We start from the raw sequence: 18301 nt of genomic DNA on the forward strand, positions 1-18301 counted from the left end.
TTGAAATGTTAAGCAGGTCAGCAAACATTTGACAGATGGAGTCTGATTGAGGTTGCCCATATTTGTAGAAAAAGAATATTGTTTAAATGCAGGGACTACAGAATGCAACTGTGCAGAGGGATTCGGAGGTAATTAGAAAGAAAAAAAATGCAATGTTAGCACTTTATAGCAAGGAGAAGGACTACAAACATAGGGAAGTCTTGTTATAGCTGTATAGAGTTCAAGTGAGACCAGGCCTGGAGTACTGCACTATTGCGTCTTCGATCAGAAGTGTTAACACTGTTTTTCTCCCCATATTTTAGATTCCCAGCATAAGCATTTTTATAAAACATTTTTACTCTGCAGTTTTGTTTTCTGCAGTTAAGGAGACCTAAATGAGTAGCGAAGGAAGCTCAGAGAAAGCTCATTGGGTTGATTCTTAAAATGACAGTCTTTCAGGAATAATTAAAGGAATAATTAAGCCACATAAGTCTATACTCAGTTTAGAACAGGGTACCAAGCCATTATTATACCATGGACTCCTACCATTAACCGAGGGGTCCGTGAACCCCAGGTTGGGAACCCCTGGTTTAGACGAATGACTGTGTTCTGTTTGAAACCCAGGATGTTGAGGGGGCTTGACAGGTGGTGAGAGGTATGGAGGGCTATGGTTGGGATGTAGGTAGATGGGCTAGGCAGCAAGCCATGCTGGTATGGACTAGATGGGCTGAAGGACTTGTTTCTGTCCCATAGAGCTCTTTGAGTTTATGGGATCAAGCATGAGCATGGAATTGAGGCTAAGAGCAGGTCAAAACTGTAGAAAGCTCCAGATATGGAAGCATCCAAACCCTGTACAATTGTCTTCTTATGTTTATGGTCCCTCTCCTTATTAAATGGTTGAGGAGTCTTAAGATGCCATTTAGCCTTCTGCTCTTATTGCATATGTTACTTGCTAATCTGAAACCATTCAAAAAATACCTAAGACCATTTGGTCTATTCTGGCCTTGCTAGCCCTTTGAGTTCAATTAATCCATTTCCTTTTCCCTTTATTCATGTTCGTGCAGATTTTTTTTCATATCTATTCAATTATCTCCAATACTCTTTCAACAGCTGCCATCATAAATAGTAGGAGATTCTCATTATCTCCCTGCCTGTTCTTTTCTAATTATCTTAAATATGGACCTTGGTTTTGAATCTGCCTTCCAGCAAAGATATCTTAATATGTACTTTATCAAATAATTTTGAGTATGTGTATTAAATTTTACTCTTCAACCTCTTCCCCTATTCTATAAAGAGGAGAAGGATGTTTTCTCCATAAAATTGAAGCCTCCTTTTATTTTCAGGGTATTTGCTTTGTTGCAGATTGAAGACCATAATCTACAGGAACAGAATTAGGTCTTTTGGCCCATCGAATCTGCTCTACCATTCCTTCATGGCTGATCTATTATCCCTCTCAAATAAGACCATAAGGCATAGAAGTAGAATTACTTCAATAACATTTCAATAACAACCTGTTTTTTTTTACACAGATACTTATTATTGGAGGATCCTTTGGTCTCCGTGAATTTGCCCAAGTTCGGTATGATGTCCAAAAGGTGAAGAGAAAGGTAAGCATTAGAAGAATCTAAAATTAGTGGTAAGACTTGATTCAAAAACTGTCTTGCAAAATGAATAATGTTACAAAAGATATCATTTCACAGCTAACTATTTTTGTCTTAACTGCTGCAATTTACCATTACTTTCATTGCCTTGCCTTGATGCCCTGGATTTGCACTAGAAACAGTGCATAACCTAACTTTTGCTGCATGTAGTAACTGCTGAACCATTTCAATAATCCCTTAAAATAAAACACTCTATCAAACTAACAGCATTGTTATTTCAGGAAAGGAAAATATGTTTTAGCATATTAGATCTGTATATATTGTTCATTTTCAAATGGCTGAATAACAGAGCAAGTTCCAGTGATCATGGGTATTCTTTCCTGTTCCTGACTGACTTTGTTCTGTTGGTGTATGGGTAATTGGCTTCTAATTTGAGTCATGCCACCAATGGCTTGGATTTCCTACTTAGCAGTGAAGAACAGCACTCAGTGTCGACCTTGAAGAAACCAACCCACAAAACTTCAGCTGGTGGCATGGATTTCCATGTTCACATTGTAAATGTGTGTCTGGTTCTGTTCCAAAGACAATCTGTGACTTTAGCGAATAGTAATATCACGGAGCAAGTTCAGTAGTCAATTGGTTAGAGAATTTCTGAAAAGGCAATCAATTCCAGAGTGAAGAAAATCACTGATTTTTAAAATATTTTGAACACTTTACCAGAGATGAAAATAATAATATAACAGATACATGAATGGGACTAGAAGTTGAAATATCAATATTTAATTTAGAGGAAAATGCCAAATTGTACCCTTAGTTTTTAATTTTTAAAATCCTGGAACTTTGAAATAATTAGATTTCAAAAATAAAATGAGATCTTCAAGACTAAAGACTTTGGTTGAGGCTCAACATGTTAGTTAAGAATTCTATAACATTTTGTGAAATAATGTGTGTTTTACACGAATGAGTGTTAATAATTACAGTTCACCAGTTCTGTGTTGTTACCTCAGCAAGATGTATCTTGTGTAAAACAAGTTTTGGTTTTCCATTTTTAATGCTACATGTGCAAAATCTAGAAGTTGTAGTCAGTCTTTCAGTAACGATAACAAATACTGCTGGTTTTGTTATTGCACTTGCAAATTCCTGATTTGTGTCTGCTTTCCATTTGTAATGTGAAAGCCAGAATGTAATTAGGCTGCTTAATTGAGAAGGAGCTAAAACACTACTTAATACTTTTGTCAGTTACTGTCTATGAACTTTCTGGATAGCAAGCTGAATTTTCATTTCAAACACCTATGACTATGGGAGGAAAATCCTTCTGTTTACTTTTTTGATAGTTTGCTCACTTGGAATTAAGAGCAAAATGTTGTAATAAGTTATAATTCATTTTGTTTATTATGGTGAGTCAGATTAGTAGCAACAATATAATGTTCTTGTAGCTTCTTGACCTTGAGCAAGCAAGGACTTTCAAAATATTGAATACTATTATTATGTTAACGTGTTCACATAGCATTGATAGCAGTGTCTCCAGAGCAGATTTCTTGCATACGTCTTCCTTGATTTCTGGATGTTTGGTTTACAATTTTCACTGTAATGCTTTGATTTTTGGGATGGATTACTAAAAGTCATGAATCTATATTTCAGAATAACTTTTTCCATGTATAGGAATAGATTGTATCAACATTCCATAATGCATTTTAGCCATCCTTCTTAACTACGAAATTTAAAAAAATGAAATGTTTTTATCAGCATGCCTTTTGTAAATTGAGGAATGCTTGTTATTCTATTTCTACAGGCTTCATGCAGCTTGTAAACTGTATGAATTCCAGTAGCGGGGGCATCTTCAGGAAGTGTAAAGCCTTTGAAGCATGTTTTATGTAGTGTACTGTTTGCTGGAATGCAAATCAAAGTGGACTAATTCAGTGCCTTGAATGTATATTGATGCCGGAGTGCTTGTGATGGTTATAATTGGTGGCCTATAACATGAGGAGTGTGACCTGGCTACTTGTATTCAGAAATGTGGATGCTCTTACTGGTCATACCGATTGATGGTTAAGGACTCTTCATCTTGTTAAATGTTGTCTTCTGGCAATTGGGTCCTTTTTTCTCCTTTCATAAATTCTTCATGAATATCTGCAAAAAGAATTCAATGTTGTACCTGTAAAACGTTTGTCTTCTACACCAGTAATCCTGTGGGCATTCTTTTAATATTATTGATTTAGTTCCAATATATTCAGTTGACTGTTGTGGAATAATTCCTACAGGAAAATGATGACACTTGCTTTTTAATAATAATCTTAGCTGACTGCACTGCAAAATTATACTAAAGACATAAATCTTCTACTCCCAAGAGTGTACAAAATTTCAGCAGCTGTAGTTTTAGTTCGTGTTTCATTGTTTAATAGCATTTGATTTGTACTTTTGTGAATGAGATTTTGGTCACTGTTTCATTAATAATGGCTTGTTGGGAATATTATAGCTCCAATGAAATTTTTGGCAATCTAGAAGCAAAAGCACATCTGTTCAAAGTTCAAAGTATATTTTATTATCAAAGAACATACAGTATATGTTACCATATACAACCCTGAAAATCATTTTCTTGTGGGTATGCTCAGCAAATCTGTAGAACAGTGACTGTAACAGGATTAATGAAAGATCAACCAGAGTGCAGAAGACAACCTGTGCAAATGAAATTATAAATGTTATATCGTAAATAAGAGATTATTCATATTTCTGTCATCTGTACCAATGGCTTGGCTTAATGTTAAATATCCCATGACTAGATTGAAAAAGTGGGATGTTCTCACAACTTTTCAACCAGCTTTCAGTCACCTCTGTTAAGCAATGTCTAAATGTGTATTCCTTCATTCAGTTTATTTTATTATCTTCCTATGTGGTATATCTTTCTTTTTATTAAATGCAACCAGATCAGAAATGCTGATAAAGTCAACTAGTTCCCAAAGAGACTCCGATAGGCCAATCAGATGGTTCACTGCTGCTTAGTTATAGAACATTAAAAAGATTATATGTACAATTAAAAAACATTTTAAAAAAAATAGTAGAAATACTGGAGTCATGATGATCATGATGAAGTCTGCTGGAGAGAGATATTTATAAACATGCTGTCCTCCATAATTCAGAGAGATTGAAGGATAAGGTTACAGGGTGACAAAACGTGACAGGAGCAATTGGAACTAAAAACTAATCCCTACCGGGAGAAAACAGCAACTGTTCTTTCCGCACTGTTCTCCAGCAGTTTAAGGACTAAGTTCAGCCAGAACATAACTTACAAGTGCTCTTGAAAATCAGGTATCAACCCTACCTGCCAACAACCAAGCATTGCCATCCTGGTCCCCTTCATAATAGCTTATGAAGAAACATGTGACTTCCCTCCCAGAGATAATAGGTGTTTGTGCACCAGAATCTTGAAGGCTTGGACCCCATTGTCGCAGATGTTTCCAACCACAGCATCTGGAAGGCTGTTCCAAATTCTGATAGAACAGTGAAGAAAGCTTCTATCCAGTGTGTAGGTTCTTGCGTCAGGCACAGAAACAGCATGAGCAGGACAGATAAACTTGATCGTGTGGTGCGCCATCTCTCATAAGATGAAGGTAACATGGCACGAAGGTCTGCAGGGCTGTGGCTGGTGTGCATTTTGTATAGCACAGTAGCTGCAGCAACCTGTCTTCAGGCTAATGAATTATTTGGCAAGATGTATAATCGAGTGAAACTGAGCATCAAACAAATAGATAAGCCCATCAAAGAACATGGTTAATTGCAGTTAGTACTTCATTATGAGACCATTTGCACTGATGAACCGAATCATTGTTTCAGCTCCCATTACATGGAATACTAAATGAAGTGCATCTTTGATGACAATAGAAAACATGGAATGCTTTTGGGTAATTCTGAAGTGTTAATCATTGGCATTGGGCTTGTTCTCTTCCCCGCCCCTTTATTTTACACAAATAATTTGCAAAATTTCAAAACATAGTTAATATATTTTTAATGACTGTCATTTTTCAGAATGTTGGTATCACTGAAGAGACAAGTATTTATTGCCCTTGAGATGCAATGAGTTATCTTCTTGAATCACTGAAGTCCATCTGTGGAAATTAACCTTTTTCAGGTGCATTGATGAAAACGGTGCCAAACAAATGAAGTTAATGGCCAAAATTCGCTGTGAACAACCTGTCATCAGCTTCCAAAATACAGCCTTACAGTGAAATATTTTGGGGAAAGATGTCCCATCACTGGCAGTGAGAAACTGTTTGACAAAAAGATCTTCCATGCTGTAGATATGTAATGTGACTACAAAAATTATCATGCAGGAATGTGAGAAAACTGACAGCTCTCTAATACATACTACCTGGAACTGATTGTGACTAAATACTTTAGATGTAAAAAAATTTTATACAAAACAAATTTAAAAATTTTAAGGCAACACGAGTGAATCTGCAGATGCTGGAAATAAATAGAAAACACAAAATGTTGGCAGAACTCTGCAGGCCAGACAGCATCTATGGGAGGAGGTAATGACGACGCTTCGGGCCGAAACCCTTCATCAGGAGTGAAGTAACATGGGATGGTCGAGGGGAGGGGGGATAAGAAGTGGGGGGGAGGGATAAAGTAGAGAGCTAGGAAGTGATAGGCTGGAGGGAAATGGGCTAGGGGGAAGATGGAGAATTATGGGAAATGAGAAAGGTAGGGCTGGGGGGAGAGATTATAGTGAGGGGGGAAAAAGAGAGAAAGAGAACCAGACTAAAATAATAGATAGGGATGGGGGTAAGGGTGGGGGGCAGGGGTATCAATGGAGGTCAGTGAGTTGGATGTTCATGCCGGCAGGAAGGAGGCTACCTAGGCGGGAGATAAGGTATTGCTCCATCGACCTGCGTGTGGCCTCATCTTGAAGGTAGAGGAGGCCATGGACAGACATGTCGGAGTGGGAGTGGTCTGTGGAATCGAAGTGTGTGGCCACAGGGAGATCCCGCCACTGCTGGAGGACCGAGCACCGGTGTTCAGTGAAATGGTCTCCCAGTCTGCGGCGGGTCTCCCCAATGTATAAATGGCCACATTGGGAGCTCCCCAATATATAAATGGCCACATTGGGAAAATTTTAAAGTGTTGAAGCATTTAGATGAAATGCTAAGAATATTTTAGAGTTGCAGAGTGATAAGACATACAACTGCGCCCCGTTGACCATAAAACATTCATTTTTACACTAATCCTATGTTCATCCCTACCATCCCAGTTTCTACCTTGACCTTACAGTCCAAGGACTATACTCAGCGGTCAATTAACCTACCACAGGCACAATTTTTGGGGTGTGGGAGGAAACCAGAGCAACCATTGGGAAACCCACATGGTCACAGGGAGAATATGTAAATTGCACACAAACCACACTGTGAGTCAGGATGAATATGGCTCAGTTGGAGCCTGGGTCATTGAGGTTGTGAGGCAACAGATCTGCCTGCTGTGCAGATATAAAAATAAGCTCACAAGTACCTTGATGCTCATAAGCAAATTGCAGGAGAAACTCAACAAGTTGGGAAACCTCTATGGAGGCGAATAAACAGTTGATGTTTCATACCTACATCCTTCAGTACATTTGGTCAAGATTATCAGCATCTGCAGAATCTCTGGTGTTGTTGCCCCACACCTGACCCTGTCTGTTGAATTGAATGGATATGGTGGGAAATATCCAACAATTCATGTTTCCATGCTATACACACACAAAATGCTGGAGGAGCTCAGCAGGCCAGGCAGCACCTATGGGAAAAGAGTACAGTCAACGTTTCAGGCTGATGCCCTTTGGCAGGACTGGAGGAAAGAAAAGATGAGGAGTAAATTTTAAAAGTGGGGGAGAGAGAAGTACATTAGGTTGGAAGCTACCCAGATGGAATATAAGGTGTTGTTCCTCCAACTTGAGTGTGGCCTCGTCGTGACAGTAGAGGAGGCCATGGATTGACATATCAGAATGGAAATGGGAAGTGGCTACTAGGAGATTCCACTTCTGGTGGACGGAGGATCAGTGATCGGTGAGGTGGTCTCCCAGTCTATGTCAGGTCTCACTGATATATAAGAGGCCACACTGGGAGCACCTGACACAGTACATGACCCCAACAGACTCACAGGTGAAGTGTCACCTCACCTGAAGGGACTGTTCTGGGCCCTGAATGGTGGTGAGGGAGGATGGAGCCTAAAACCTGATGACGTGCATATCGATTTCTCAAACTTCTGGTAATGACACTGCCCCTTTCTCCATTGCCAAAGTCCTTTTTCCTCTCTCACCATATCTCCTTGCTTGCCATCGCCTCTCTTTGGTGCACCCCCCTCTTTTTCTTTCTTCCATGGCCTTCTGCTTTCTCCTATCGGATTCTCCCTTCTCCAGCCCTGCATCTCTTTCACCAATCAACTTTCCAGGTCTTTACTTCATTCCTCCCCTTCTCTGTTTTACCTTATCACCTTGTGTTTCTCTCTCACCTCCCCCACCTTTTAAATCTGCTCCTTATTATTTTTTCTTCAGTCTTGCTGAAAAGTCTCAGCCCGAAACGTTGACTTTTTTCTATAGATGCTTCCTGGCCGGCTGAGTTCCTCCAGCATTTTGTGTGTGTTGCTCAGATTTCCAGAATCTGCAGATTTTCTCTTGTTACATGTTTCCATGCTAACTTGCTTGTGGATCCATCATTGGCATGCACATTGCAGAACTGTGCTAAGCTCCTGATGATAGTTATTGATTCGTGAATATTCACACTTGCTTGCACAGCACAAAAAAATCCCAAAGTTGTGAAGGACCTTTTTTTTTAAAGAAATTAATGGTAGATTATCCATATGGTTGTATTCTGTCCTCGGGTATGTTGCAGATGTATGGTGTGAAATTATATTAGGCATGTTACTCGGATTTTGTGCAGCTTTTTTACTACCTCAAAACACTTTTTTGGAATTGACATGAAAGCTATGGATGGTTTAGCAAGTGAGTTAAGCTCCATTCTTGTGTTCATTTCCTAAATGTTATTTGTTATATAATCCACTTGAAAGCTTCCATTTTTTTGTTGTCAGAACTTTCATTGTCAAATATCCTGACATTTGCACTACCTACAAGTTAATCTCATGAGTGTCTTCTAATACTTTACAAAAAGAAGCAAGTAGTGCAATTGAGACTCTTTTCCAAAGATAAATTCATTTCTGATTTTTAAAAATGTGTATGTTTATAATTATATAACAATTGGATTAATATTACAGTTTGTATTTTTTGCTGTAATCATGTACATATATTTGTCTAAGGTAATTTTGCATTCCTCATAAAGGGATTTTCAATGTCTATAAAATTTCCTTTACAGTCCAATTGCTAATTCACCAATATTAATGTATAGTGAGTGTTTGCACAGTTAATTGGACAGTCCAACCTTGCATACTCATGTATTCTGAACTTTCTGCTGCGCAGGAAAAAATGATGATACAACCACGCGTCATTTTTCCTGGTTTTATTTGCATGCCCCGATCAGGAGTCTGCTGAGGAGCGAGGCATGAAGCACAATTTTTCAGATAATTTTGAAGTATTTTGAGTCAGCAGCAGATGGCTTTTTGGCAACATTTAAGACGAATGTAGTGGAACGGCTGGAACAAAGGGATTCTTAAAAATGCTTTGCCAGCGGGAATTTTTTTTTGAGGGAGCAGTGAGGTAGGATAATAGAAATTCCTTCCAAATGACTCAATAAGTAGAAGTGGTAGCATGTTTTCATTTTCTAATATCCAGAGTTGTGAAACTAAAATTCTTCAATTCTTCCCTATCAGACAGAAAACAGGCATAGCTTAAATGATTTCAAAGGTAACTAAGTTTTAAAAAAAAGATACCAGAGACAACTGAAAAGATAATGGATTGTTTTGCAGAATTAGCTTTGGTGGGTGCTGACAGCACAAAAGTTAAGGAAAGCAAATTAATGCGCAGCTTGATTTAGCTGTGGTCAAATTCATTGTTCCTGATATTTTTGTTGAAGAAGTACTTCAGTATGGCTTAGATCTTCTGTAAAGAGGCTTTGGAGACAGACAGAAAATCAAATTTAATTTATTATCATTGACTTGTGAAATTTGTTGTTCGAGGTCATAATACAGTGCAAAGACATAATATTACTATAAATTACAAAATTAACTAAATGGTGTATGATAGAAAGAAATAACAAAGTTGTGTTCATGGACCATTCAGAAATCTGTTGGTGGAAGGGAAGGGGAACAAAATTGGTGGATAGATCGGTCCATGGAGGAAAGAAAAATGGAGGTCTATGTGGGCAGGAGCTGTTAAATTAATCATCTAGTAGGTTAAAGGGTCGGCAAATGGCTTGCACCAAAGGGCCTGTGCTACCTATGTCTGTTCTATGGTCTATGATAACACACACAAATGCTAGAGTGTGGAGAATATTGCCTGTTTCAAATACTTAATTTGACGTCTTAATTCAGTACTTGTGTGCGGCGGGAGATGATGACTGCATGCACGAGCACACAAGGAGTGTAGAAAAATGCCTCACTTAATGAGACAGGTGAATTAATTAAGGAAGAAAGAAATCCAGAAAACGTATTCTGAGCATTTTTATTTTATTGCCTACCACCTTTCTAAAAAAAAAAACTTGCACATGTTTCAATATATAAGTGTAATTAGCTAAAAGTAACTTGCAATTTGAACAGTGGTTAAAGAAATGTAAAGAATCACTTGTGCAGGTTCCTTCTAAAAGTGGCCATTTAATATTTGTTTATATTAGTGGAAGCACAAATACTCTTTGGCATTACTGTATCAACTGGAAATATGCCAATGCGTTTGGATTTCTAGAAATCTTAAGATGAGGTTTATTGAATCTGGCTTGGGAATTCAATATGAAATTATAAATGGATAAGGAACTGGCCTGGCAGGAGAAAGCATACAGCAAAATATTTGAATGAAAACATTCATTTCTAATTTGAAACAACAACTTGCGATCTGTCTTCCTCAAATTTGAGCCTATCATTATCTGCTAACGTGGCGAACGTACCAAATCTGATTAATGCAGCATTCTTGGGCTCATTAATCTTAACTGGTTATCCACCAAATTCCTACCCTTGTTTTAAGATTAGATGTTTTGGCCTATTGGGGAAAGGGGTTGGACAGATTGTTGGATTATTATTTTTTCCCTGGAGAGTTAGAGGCTGAGGGGGATCTCTGGTTGAAGGATATCTCTAAGAAGCTGGAGCAGGCTCTCAAAGGGGAGGGTGAGCAGCCAGAGGTTGTGGTATACATTGGTACAAATTATGTAGGTAGAAAGGGAAGAGTTCCTGCACAGAGGGTATAGAGAGTTAGGAAAGAAACTAGAGCAGGGCCTCCTGTCAGGAAATGTAAGGAAAGTTTGACCTAAACGTAAAGCAGCAGAGAAGATTTAGTAGTGAGCGATGACTTTAATTTAAAAAACTGCAAAATAACAAACCATGAGTGGCAACAAAACAACAGCAAACAGATACTTAACAAGGCAAGACACAACAGCAAGGTAAATGAAGGTTAAAACAACCGGTTGAGGCTGGCTAGTTCGATGGGTGAACAAGGATTGTGGTGACAGCTGGGTTTAAATAGGCTGCAGGTGATGAATTCGAAATCAGTGGCAGATGATTCCTGGTAGCTGGGTGGAGACTGGGAGGGGCCTGCCTATGCAGGTCTGATAGGGACCACCCCTCCTGACTACTTCTGGTGGACAGCTGATGGCACAGGGCGATCCGGATGGGTCCAGTGATATTCCTCTGAGCAGTGGATCCATAATGAAACTGGACTGCACCAAACCCTTCCCAGTTGACCAGGTAGTTCACACCCCATCCGTGACGATGTGAATCCATCAACCATATACACTGGACCTCCTTCCACCGTCAGGCCCAGGAGATGCTGGGTTGAGTGGTCCATGGACAACGGGCTTGAGGCAGGACACATGGAAGATAGGTATCCTGAGGGATGGTGGCAACTGGAGACTTGTTTGATGCCATGGTTAATTTTGAAGGGACCAATGAACTATTGTGGGAGCTTGCGGGAGTCAATGTGCAGAGGCAGATCTCAGGTGGGCAGCCAGACGCAGTCCCTAGGCTGGAGTAGACTGGCTGGGTGCTGCTGGCGGTTGGCTGGTGGCAGTAGGCATGGTTGGCTGCTAAGATGGACCTCTGTTCCCTCTTCCAAGCATTCTGGCTGCGGCAAACCAGGGTCTTGACAGAAGGGACCTTCACTGTTGGCTCCTCCATGGGAAACAACCAGGTTTGGTAGCTGTGAAGCGCTTCAAAGGGTGACACATCCATGGCAGAAGAGGTGTGAAGGTTGTGGGACAGTTCGGCCCAGAGCAGATATTACTTATAAGTAGAAGGGTTAGAGGCGGCCATCCCTGATTAATTTAGTCATGAAAAATAAGGAAAAGTGTGTAAATCTTAGGAAGCTAGAATCAAGCAGAGCCTCGAGGATCATAAAGTAGCTGGAAAAGAATTCCAGAAGGAATTGCGAGAGCCTGGAGTGTGGGGCAGGGACAATGAAAAGTCCTTGGGATCCTTTCAGAAGATTATGACAAATACTGTGTTTGTTGGTCAGTTGGGGGGAAGAAGTTAAGGAGACAGGTGAGGATTGAGGGAGCCATGTGAGAGTGTGAAGGATTTGATGTGAGAGGAGTAGATGTAGACTAGGCTATATTGGAGAGGCTGAAATGAGCTTGAAAGGGAGTTCTGTGGTAGATGGGCAACAACAAAAATGACAGTGAAATCAGATTATTAGAGGCTTGAATGTAAACCAAAATTGCCTCCTTAAAGTAAAACTCTTTTTATAATAGTCTTTCTTGTGTCTTGTTATTATGAATCTGGCCTTTCCCTATAATCCACTTTCCCACACCTTCCACCCCAAAATTATGTAATTGCAGGTTTGCATTGGTTCAGTGAAGGCAATAATTTACTTTAGGGATTCTGTTGACATTTCACTGTTACAGCTATTTAAAGTTTGATAATGCTTGTAGAATTCTTGATGTAATTGGATGTCAATCATCTTATTCCCCTCAATTTGACATATGCTAAATAGAAGTACATTGGATTTTAATCTTTTGTGTGCATTAAAGTTCTTTTCTTTGCCATATGCAGAAGTGGAGTAAGCAATATTTTTATAAATGCTATGTAAATTGCAGAGTGTTTTAACTACTTTAATCCTTGTAAATTCCTGTCATAGTGGTGAAAATTACTCCATTATCCTCTTTCCTACTAAACTGGTTTTTATTCCTTTGTTGCCAAAAAGGATTTTTGAATACTCTTGACTGGCTGCTGGCTACCATTCTTAATCTCTTCATTTGACAATTTAGTTGTTGTAAATGGCATGTTCAGATAATAGGAGATTGTTCAGCTAATTCTCATCCTGATCTCCTCCAATGGCTTGTGATAGTATACTTTCTAGCCAAGGTTGGTAGGCAGTCATTTGAAGCAAGTGTTTTGGTGTTTTCTTCTTGCCTGTCTTGCCTCATTCCTTCCTTAATTTTGCGTCACTGAACTGATATTTGTAAAATTAGCCTAGATTTGGGACGGAATTGGAGAGCTTGCATTGCTCAAGGTAACCACTTGCAGTCATAGTGAGGGAGCTTATTTTAAAATACTTATTTTATTTTGTGCCACGTGAAACCTCAAATCCATATCTTCTTTGGGGTGAGAGTGGTATTCTTCATGTAACTGCAGTATTAACTAAATTGAAAACAGTATTCAGACAATTCAAACTAAACAATATTGGTATGTACACTCATGGCTGCTATTGCCATCAGTGTGATGTCAGAGAAGAACAGTCTCCTGGAAATGCATTTGTATAACATGCTTAAACTACCTCAGTTCCTCGTAATGAATTACATCAATGAATTGGTGTCTAAGTAAGCACACAGCTATACGGTGCACAGCAAGATCCCAAAATCAATGGGAGAAAAGGCCAGGAAATCTTTTAATAGTTGGGAGAGGAATGCAGACCCAAATGGGGGTGGGGGAAGCCAGATATTCTTGCATTTATACCAAGATTTTTCAGTATGTGCTTAAACGTGCAGGTGAACAGAGATCTTGTCTTTCATTTCCAAAGGTATTTTATGCTCCGATCCTTCAGTTGTACTGAAGCTTTATTTTAAATTTGATGCTGCAATTGGACATTGATCTTACTTCTGAATCTGAAGTGTTTTATTGGTAGAGGTGCATTGTCTTCCTGATAATTACAATTTTAACTTGCCCTTGGTCATTTTGAAAAATGTTGCCGAGCGATGCACTTTTTATATATTGTGTGTAAGTGGGTGACCTCTGACATAATCCTGCAATAATTGTTCAAGTGCCTTTTATAATAGTCCACATTAAAATGAAATTGCTTCATTCTACAACTTATTAGACCCAGTTTAATCTAAATATATCTGGGCCAGCCTTATGATGTGGATAATATGGGCTTAATTTAAAAAACTCACTTGTGGTTTCATGAAGTTATGAGTTATCCTGTCAGTAAGTGTAGATATTTATCAGATTTATAGTTTTGACATGGCTTTTGTGTTAAGTGTATAATAATGTGATACAACATAAATTTCACTATTGATATTCAAAGCAAGTTTGTTAAAATTATTCCTCTGAGTCAGAATGAGAATTACTGGTGCCTGCAATGGAGCCTTTGGAATTCATTATTCCCTGGAAGTAGAATAATTTAAGTGGAAGGGATGGTGTAACGGGGTAGAGGAAGGAATGAAATTTGCATAAACTTTAGTTTCTACTCCTGTGCTGTTAAAAAGATTAAAGGGGGATTTACCAAAGAGCTTAAAATGCTAAAGAAATTTGTTAGGTGGGGCAGAAGCTTTTTTTTTCTTTTGGTAGAGGAAATCAGACTAGCGTTCTAATTTTAAGTGTAGAGCTTGACCAATCTGGAGTGAAATCAGAGTTCATCTTTACACACAAGAGGTAGTGACAAAGTCTTTTTCATCAAGACCATAAATTGCTGAATAAGTTGAAAATTTTCTAACTGATTTTTGGGTTGGCTGAAATTGTTCAAAAAGTCACCAAAATGAGTAGCCACCAGTATTTTGTTTCTTTTTCAGATTGGGAGGATGTAACTATTGGAGTACCCCAATACTCATTTCTCTACTATTTACTTTCAAGTCCTTTTTTTCTGTTTGCTTTTGATAAATAGTGCCACAACTTAGTCCAAGTGGTCTTATCCCAATTTAGAACTGGTTTACCTTTCAGTCCTTTCTCTCATCATGTTAAATTGAACCGAGTCTCCACTGTTTTCTCCCCAATGCCCTTTCCACTTTTCCAGGTTTATTGATGAAAACTAAGTCTTTTACTGCCCTCTCCCTTTGGGACTTGCTACACTATGATTTCTTTTAAAGAAATTTCTGAAGTTTCAAGAATTCTTTTATAACTTACTCAAATACTATATCCAGTTAATGCTTTTGAAGACCCTTACAGTTACTGCCTTGTTATTTTCACACCCATAATTTGCCAACATGTTTTCTCTTCCATCTCTTTCTGACTTGCAGGTCAGCAGTACAAAACAGCTTTAGAGCAGCCACTTTTTGATAGAATGATGGAGCAGGCCTCTTCCTGCTCTAATGTTTCCAAACTGTTCAAATAAACCTATACTTGCATTTGGAAGTTATTAAGTTTCTAGATTTATTTATATATAATATCTATATCTATATCTATATCTATATCTGTGTGTGTGTGTGTGTGTAATATAAATAAATTCCTCCTCATCCCTTTTCTAAAGGAATGTCCTATTCTGAGGCTGTGTCCTCTAGTCCTAGATTACCCCACTATAGGAAACATCCTCTCCACATCCACTCTATCTAGGCCTTTCAAAATTCAACAGGTGTCATTGAGATTCTCCCCCCCCCCCCCCCCATTCTTCTAAATTCCAGAGAGCACTGGCCCAGAGCTGCTCATATGTTAACCCTTTCAGTCCCAGGATCATTCTTGTAAACCTCATCTGGACTCTCTCCAATGTCAGCACATCCTTTTGTAGTTGGGTGCCCAAAACTGCTCACAGTAATGTAAATGTGGTCTGACCAATGTCTTATAAGACCTCAACATTACATCCTTGCTTTTATATTTTAGTCCTCTCCAAATGAACATTAACTTTGCATTTGCCTTTCTTACTACTGACTCAACCTGCAAATTAACCTTTCAAAGGTTCAAAGGTGCAATTTAATGTTAGAGAAATGTATACAATATACATCCTGAAATGCTTTTTTCTTTGAACTATCTGGGAAAACAGAGGAATGCCCCAAAGAATGAACGTCAGTGAAATGTTAGAACCCCAAATGTACCCCCCAGCTCCCCTCTCCTGCGCGTAAGCAGCAGTGAACAACAATTCCCAATGACACACGAGTCTCCTGTCGTGACACCAGAGCCCCAAGATCCTAGGCTTCCGAATCCAAGCTGGACTCTTACGCCAAGCCTTTGGCATGCCAAACAACAGCCAATTATGCAACCCTGAGAGTGGACCCTGTTCCCATGAAGAACCATAGTCAGGTCAGGGTCTTCAAGAGAAAAATAGAGATATTAAAGATGGAAATAGAACTATTTCCAAAGATGCAAGCAAAGGAGTCACTGTTAGGTGCCATTAACCCTCCTAAGTTCCGCCTTCTTTAGACATTCTTGCACAAGGTCTGTCAAATCCCTTTGCAACAACTGAATCTGAATCTGAATTTCTGAATTTACTCCCCATTTAGAAAATAGTCTATGCCTTTATTCCTTCTACCATCCACTTCCCTATACTTTCCTGTATATGCCACTTCTTTGCTGAATCTTCTAATCTATTAAAGTCCTTTTGCAGACTTCTTGCTTCCTCAACATTGCCTGCCTCTCCACCTATCTTTGTATCATCCACAAACTTGGCCATTAAGCTATCTATTCTGTCATCTAGATCATTTGCATATAGTGTGAAAAGTAGCGGATCCACACCAACCCCTGAGGAACACTACTAGTCACTGGCGGGCAACCAGGAAAAGGCCCTCTTTATTCCCACTCTTTGGCTGACTGATAGAAGCAAACTTCTATCCATGATAGTATCTTTCCTGTAATACCATAAGTTCTTATCTTCTTTAGTAGCTTCATGTGCAGCCTTCTTTGTCAAAGGCCTTCTGAAAATCCAAGTAAACAGCATCTACTACCTCTCCTTTGCAGAGGATCTGTCCTACGACCAGCACCCATAAGCACCATCACAAAGAAGACACAACAATCCCTCTGTTGTCATCTACAACTTTGACAAACTTTTATAGATGAACAGTGAGAGTATCCTGACTGGTTGCATCACAGCCTGTTATGGAAACACCAATGCCACGAACGGAAAAGCCTACAAAAAAGTGGTGGATACTGCCCAGTTCATCATGGGTAAAGCCTTCCCCAACATTAAGCACATCTAAAGGAATTGCTGCCACAAGAAATCAGCATTTATTATCAACACCCCCACCATTCAGACCATACTCTTCTGCCATCGGAAAGGAGCTTTATGTCCCACACCACCAGGTTTGGGAACAGTTATTACCCTTCAACCATCAGGTTTCTGAACTTACTTAGGTAACTTCCCTCACCTCCACAATAGACTCTACAATCTATGGACTCACTTTCAAGAACTCTACAACTCATGTTCTTGGTATTATTTATTCACTTTTTTTTATTTGCACAGTTTTTCTTCTTATGTGTGTTAGTTGATTGTCAGTCTTTGTGTGTAATTTTATTGATTCTGTTGTACTTGTCTGTTCTACTGTGAATGCCTGCAAGAAAATGAATCTGAAGGTAGTACATGGTGACATATACATACTTTGATAACAAATTTACTTTGAACCCTGCCCAGTATTTCCTCAAAAGAATTCCAACAGATTTGTCAAACAAGATTTACCCTTAGGAAACCATGCTGACTTTGGATTATTTTATCATATGCCTCCAGGTACTCTGAAACCTTGTCCTTAATAATGTACTCTAACATGTTGCCAACCACTGAAGTCAAGCTAACTGGCCTATAATCTCCTGTCTTTTGCCTCTCCTATCTTAAAGAGTGGAATGACATTTGCAAATTTCTAGTTCTTCAGAACCATTCCTGAATCTAGTGATTCTTGGAAGATCACTATTAATATCCCCACAATCTCTTCAGCTACCTCTTTCAGAAACCAGGAGTGTAGTCCATCTGGTCCTGGTGACTTGCCTACATTAAGACCTTCCAACTTCCCAAGCACCTACTCCTTTGTAATAGCAACTACAGTCACCACTTCTGACCCTGACTCTCAAATTTCTGTCAGACTGCTGGTGTCTTCCATAGTGCAAAATATTTATTCAATTCACCCGCCATTTCTTTGTTCCCCATTGCTACCTCACCGGCATAATTTTCCAGTATTCTGATGTCCATTTGTGGTTCTCTTATACTCTTTATGTTGCTACATGAGAATGATCTCTGCTGTGGTGCAGACAAATTGTATCTGCGGAAGCAGAGAATGAGCAACCAAGTGACCCAGCCACTAACTGCAGCCTCCACTTACTCTTGCCAACACTGCACAAGAATATTTGGATCCCAGATCAGAATCAATGGGTCAAATTATTCAACTTCACCAAACCTACCAGCCATTTGGTTTTCCTTTACACGTTTAAGATTTTAAAATTGTTCATGGCACGTCACCAAAGAAAATCTGTAAGCTGATAAGAGTGCAATGAAGAAAACTGGCTAAGCAAATGTCTACATCCTTGACCAATGA

At 39.1% G+C, this 18301-nt stretch overlaps 1 protein-coding gene across 2 annotated transcripts in view; it reads left to right on the forward strand.

Annotated features, from left to right (window-relative positions):
• cox16 (cytochrome c oxidase assembly factor COX16) overlaps positions 1 to 18301 on the forward strand; it is an 86319-nt gene that overhangs the window by 42718 nt on the left and 25300 nt on the right. For both annotated transcript variants that reach the window (XM_073040232.1, XM_073040231.1), the window contains exon 2: positions 1509 to 1586. In XM_073040232.1, the coding sequence (XP_072896333.1) occupies positions 1509 to 1586 (78 nt within the window). The remainder of the gene's footprint in view (positions 1 to 1508; positions 1587 to 18301) is intronic.

The sequence above is a fragment of the Hemitrygon akajei genome, chromosome 3 (genome assembly GCF_048418815.1).
Source record: "Hemitrygon akajei chromosome 3, sHemAka1.3, whole genome shotgun sequence".
Classification (NCBI taxonomy): domain Eukaryota; kingdom Metazoa; phylum Chordata; class Chondrichthyes; order Myliobatiformes; family Dasyatidae; genus Hemitrygon; species Hemitrygon akajei.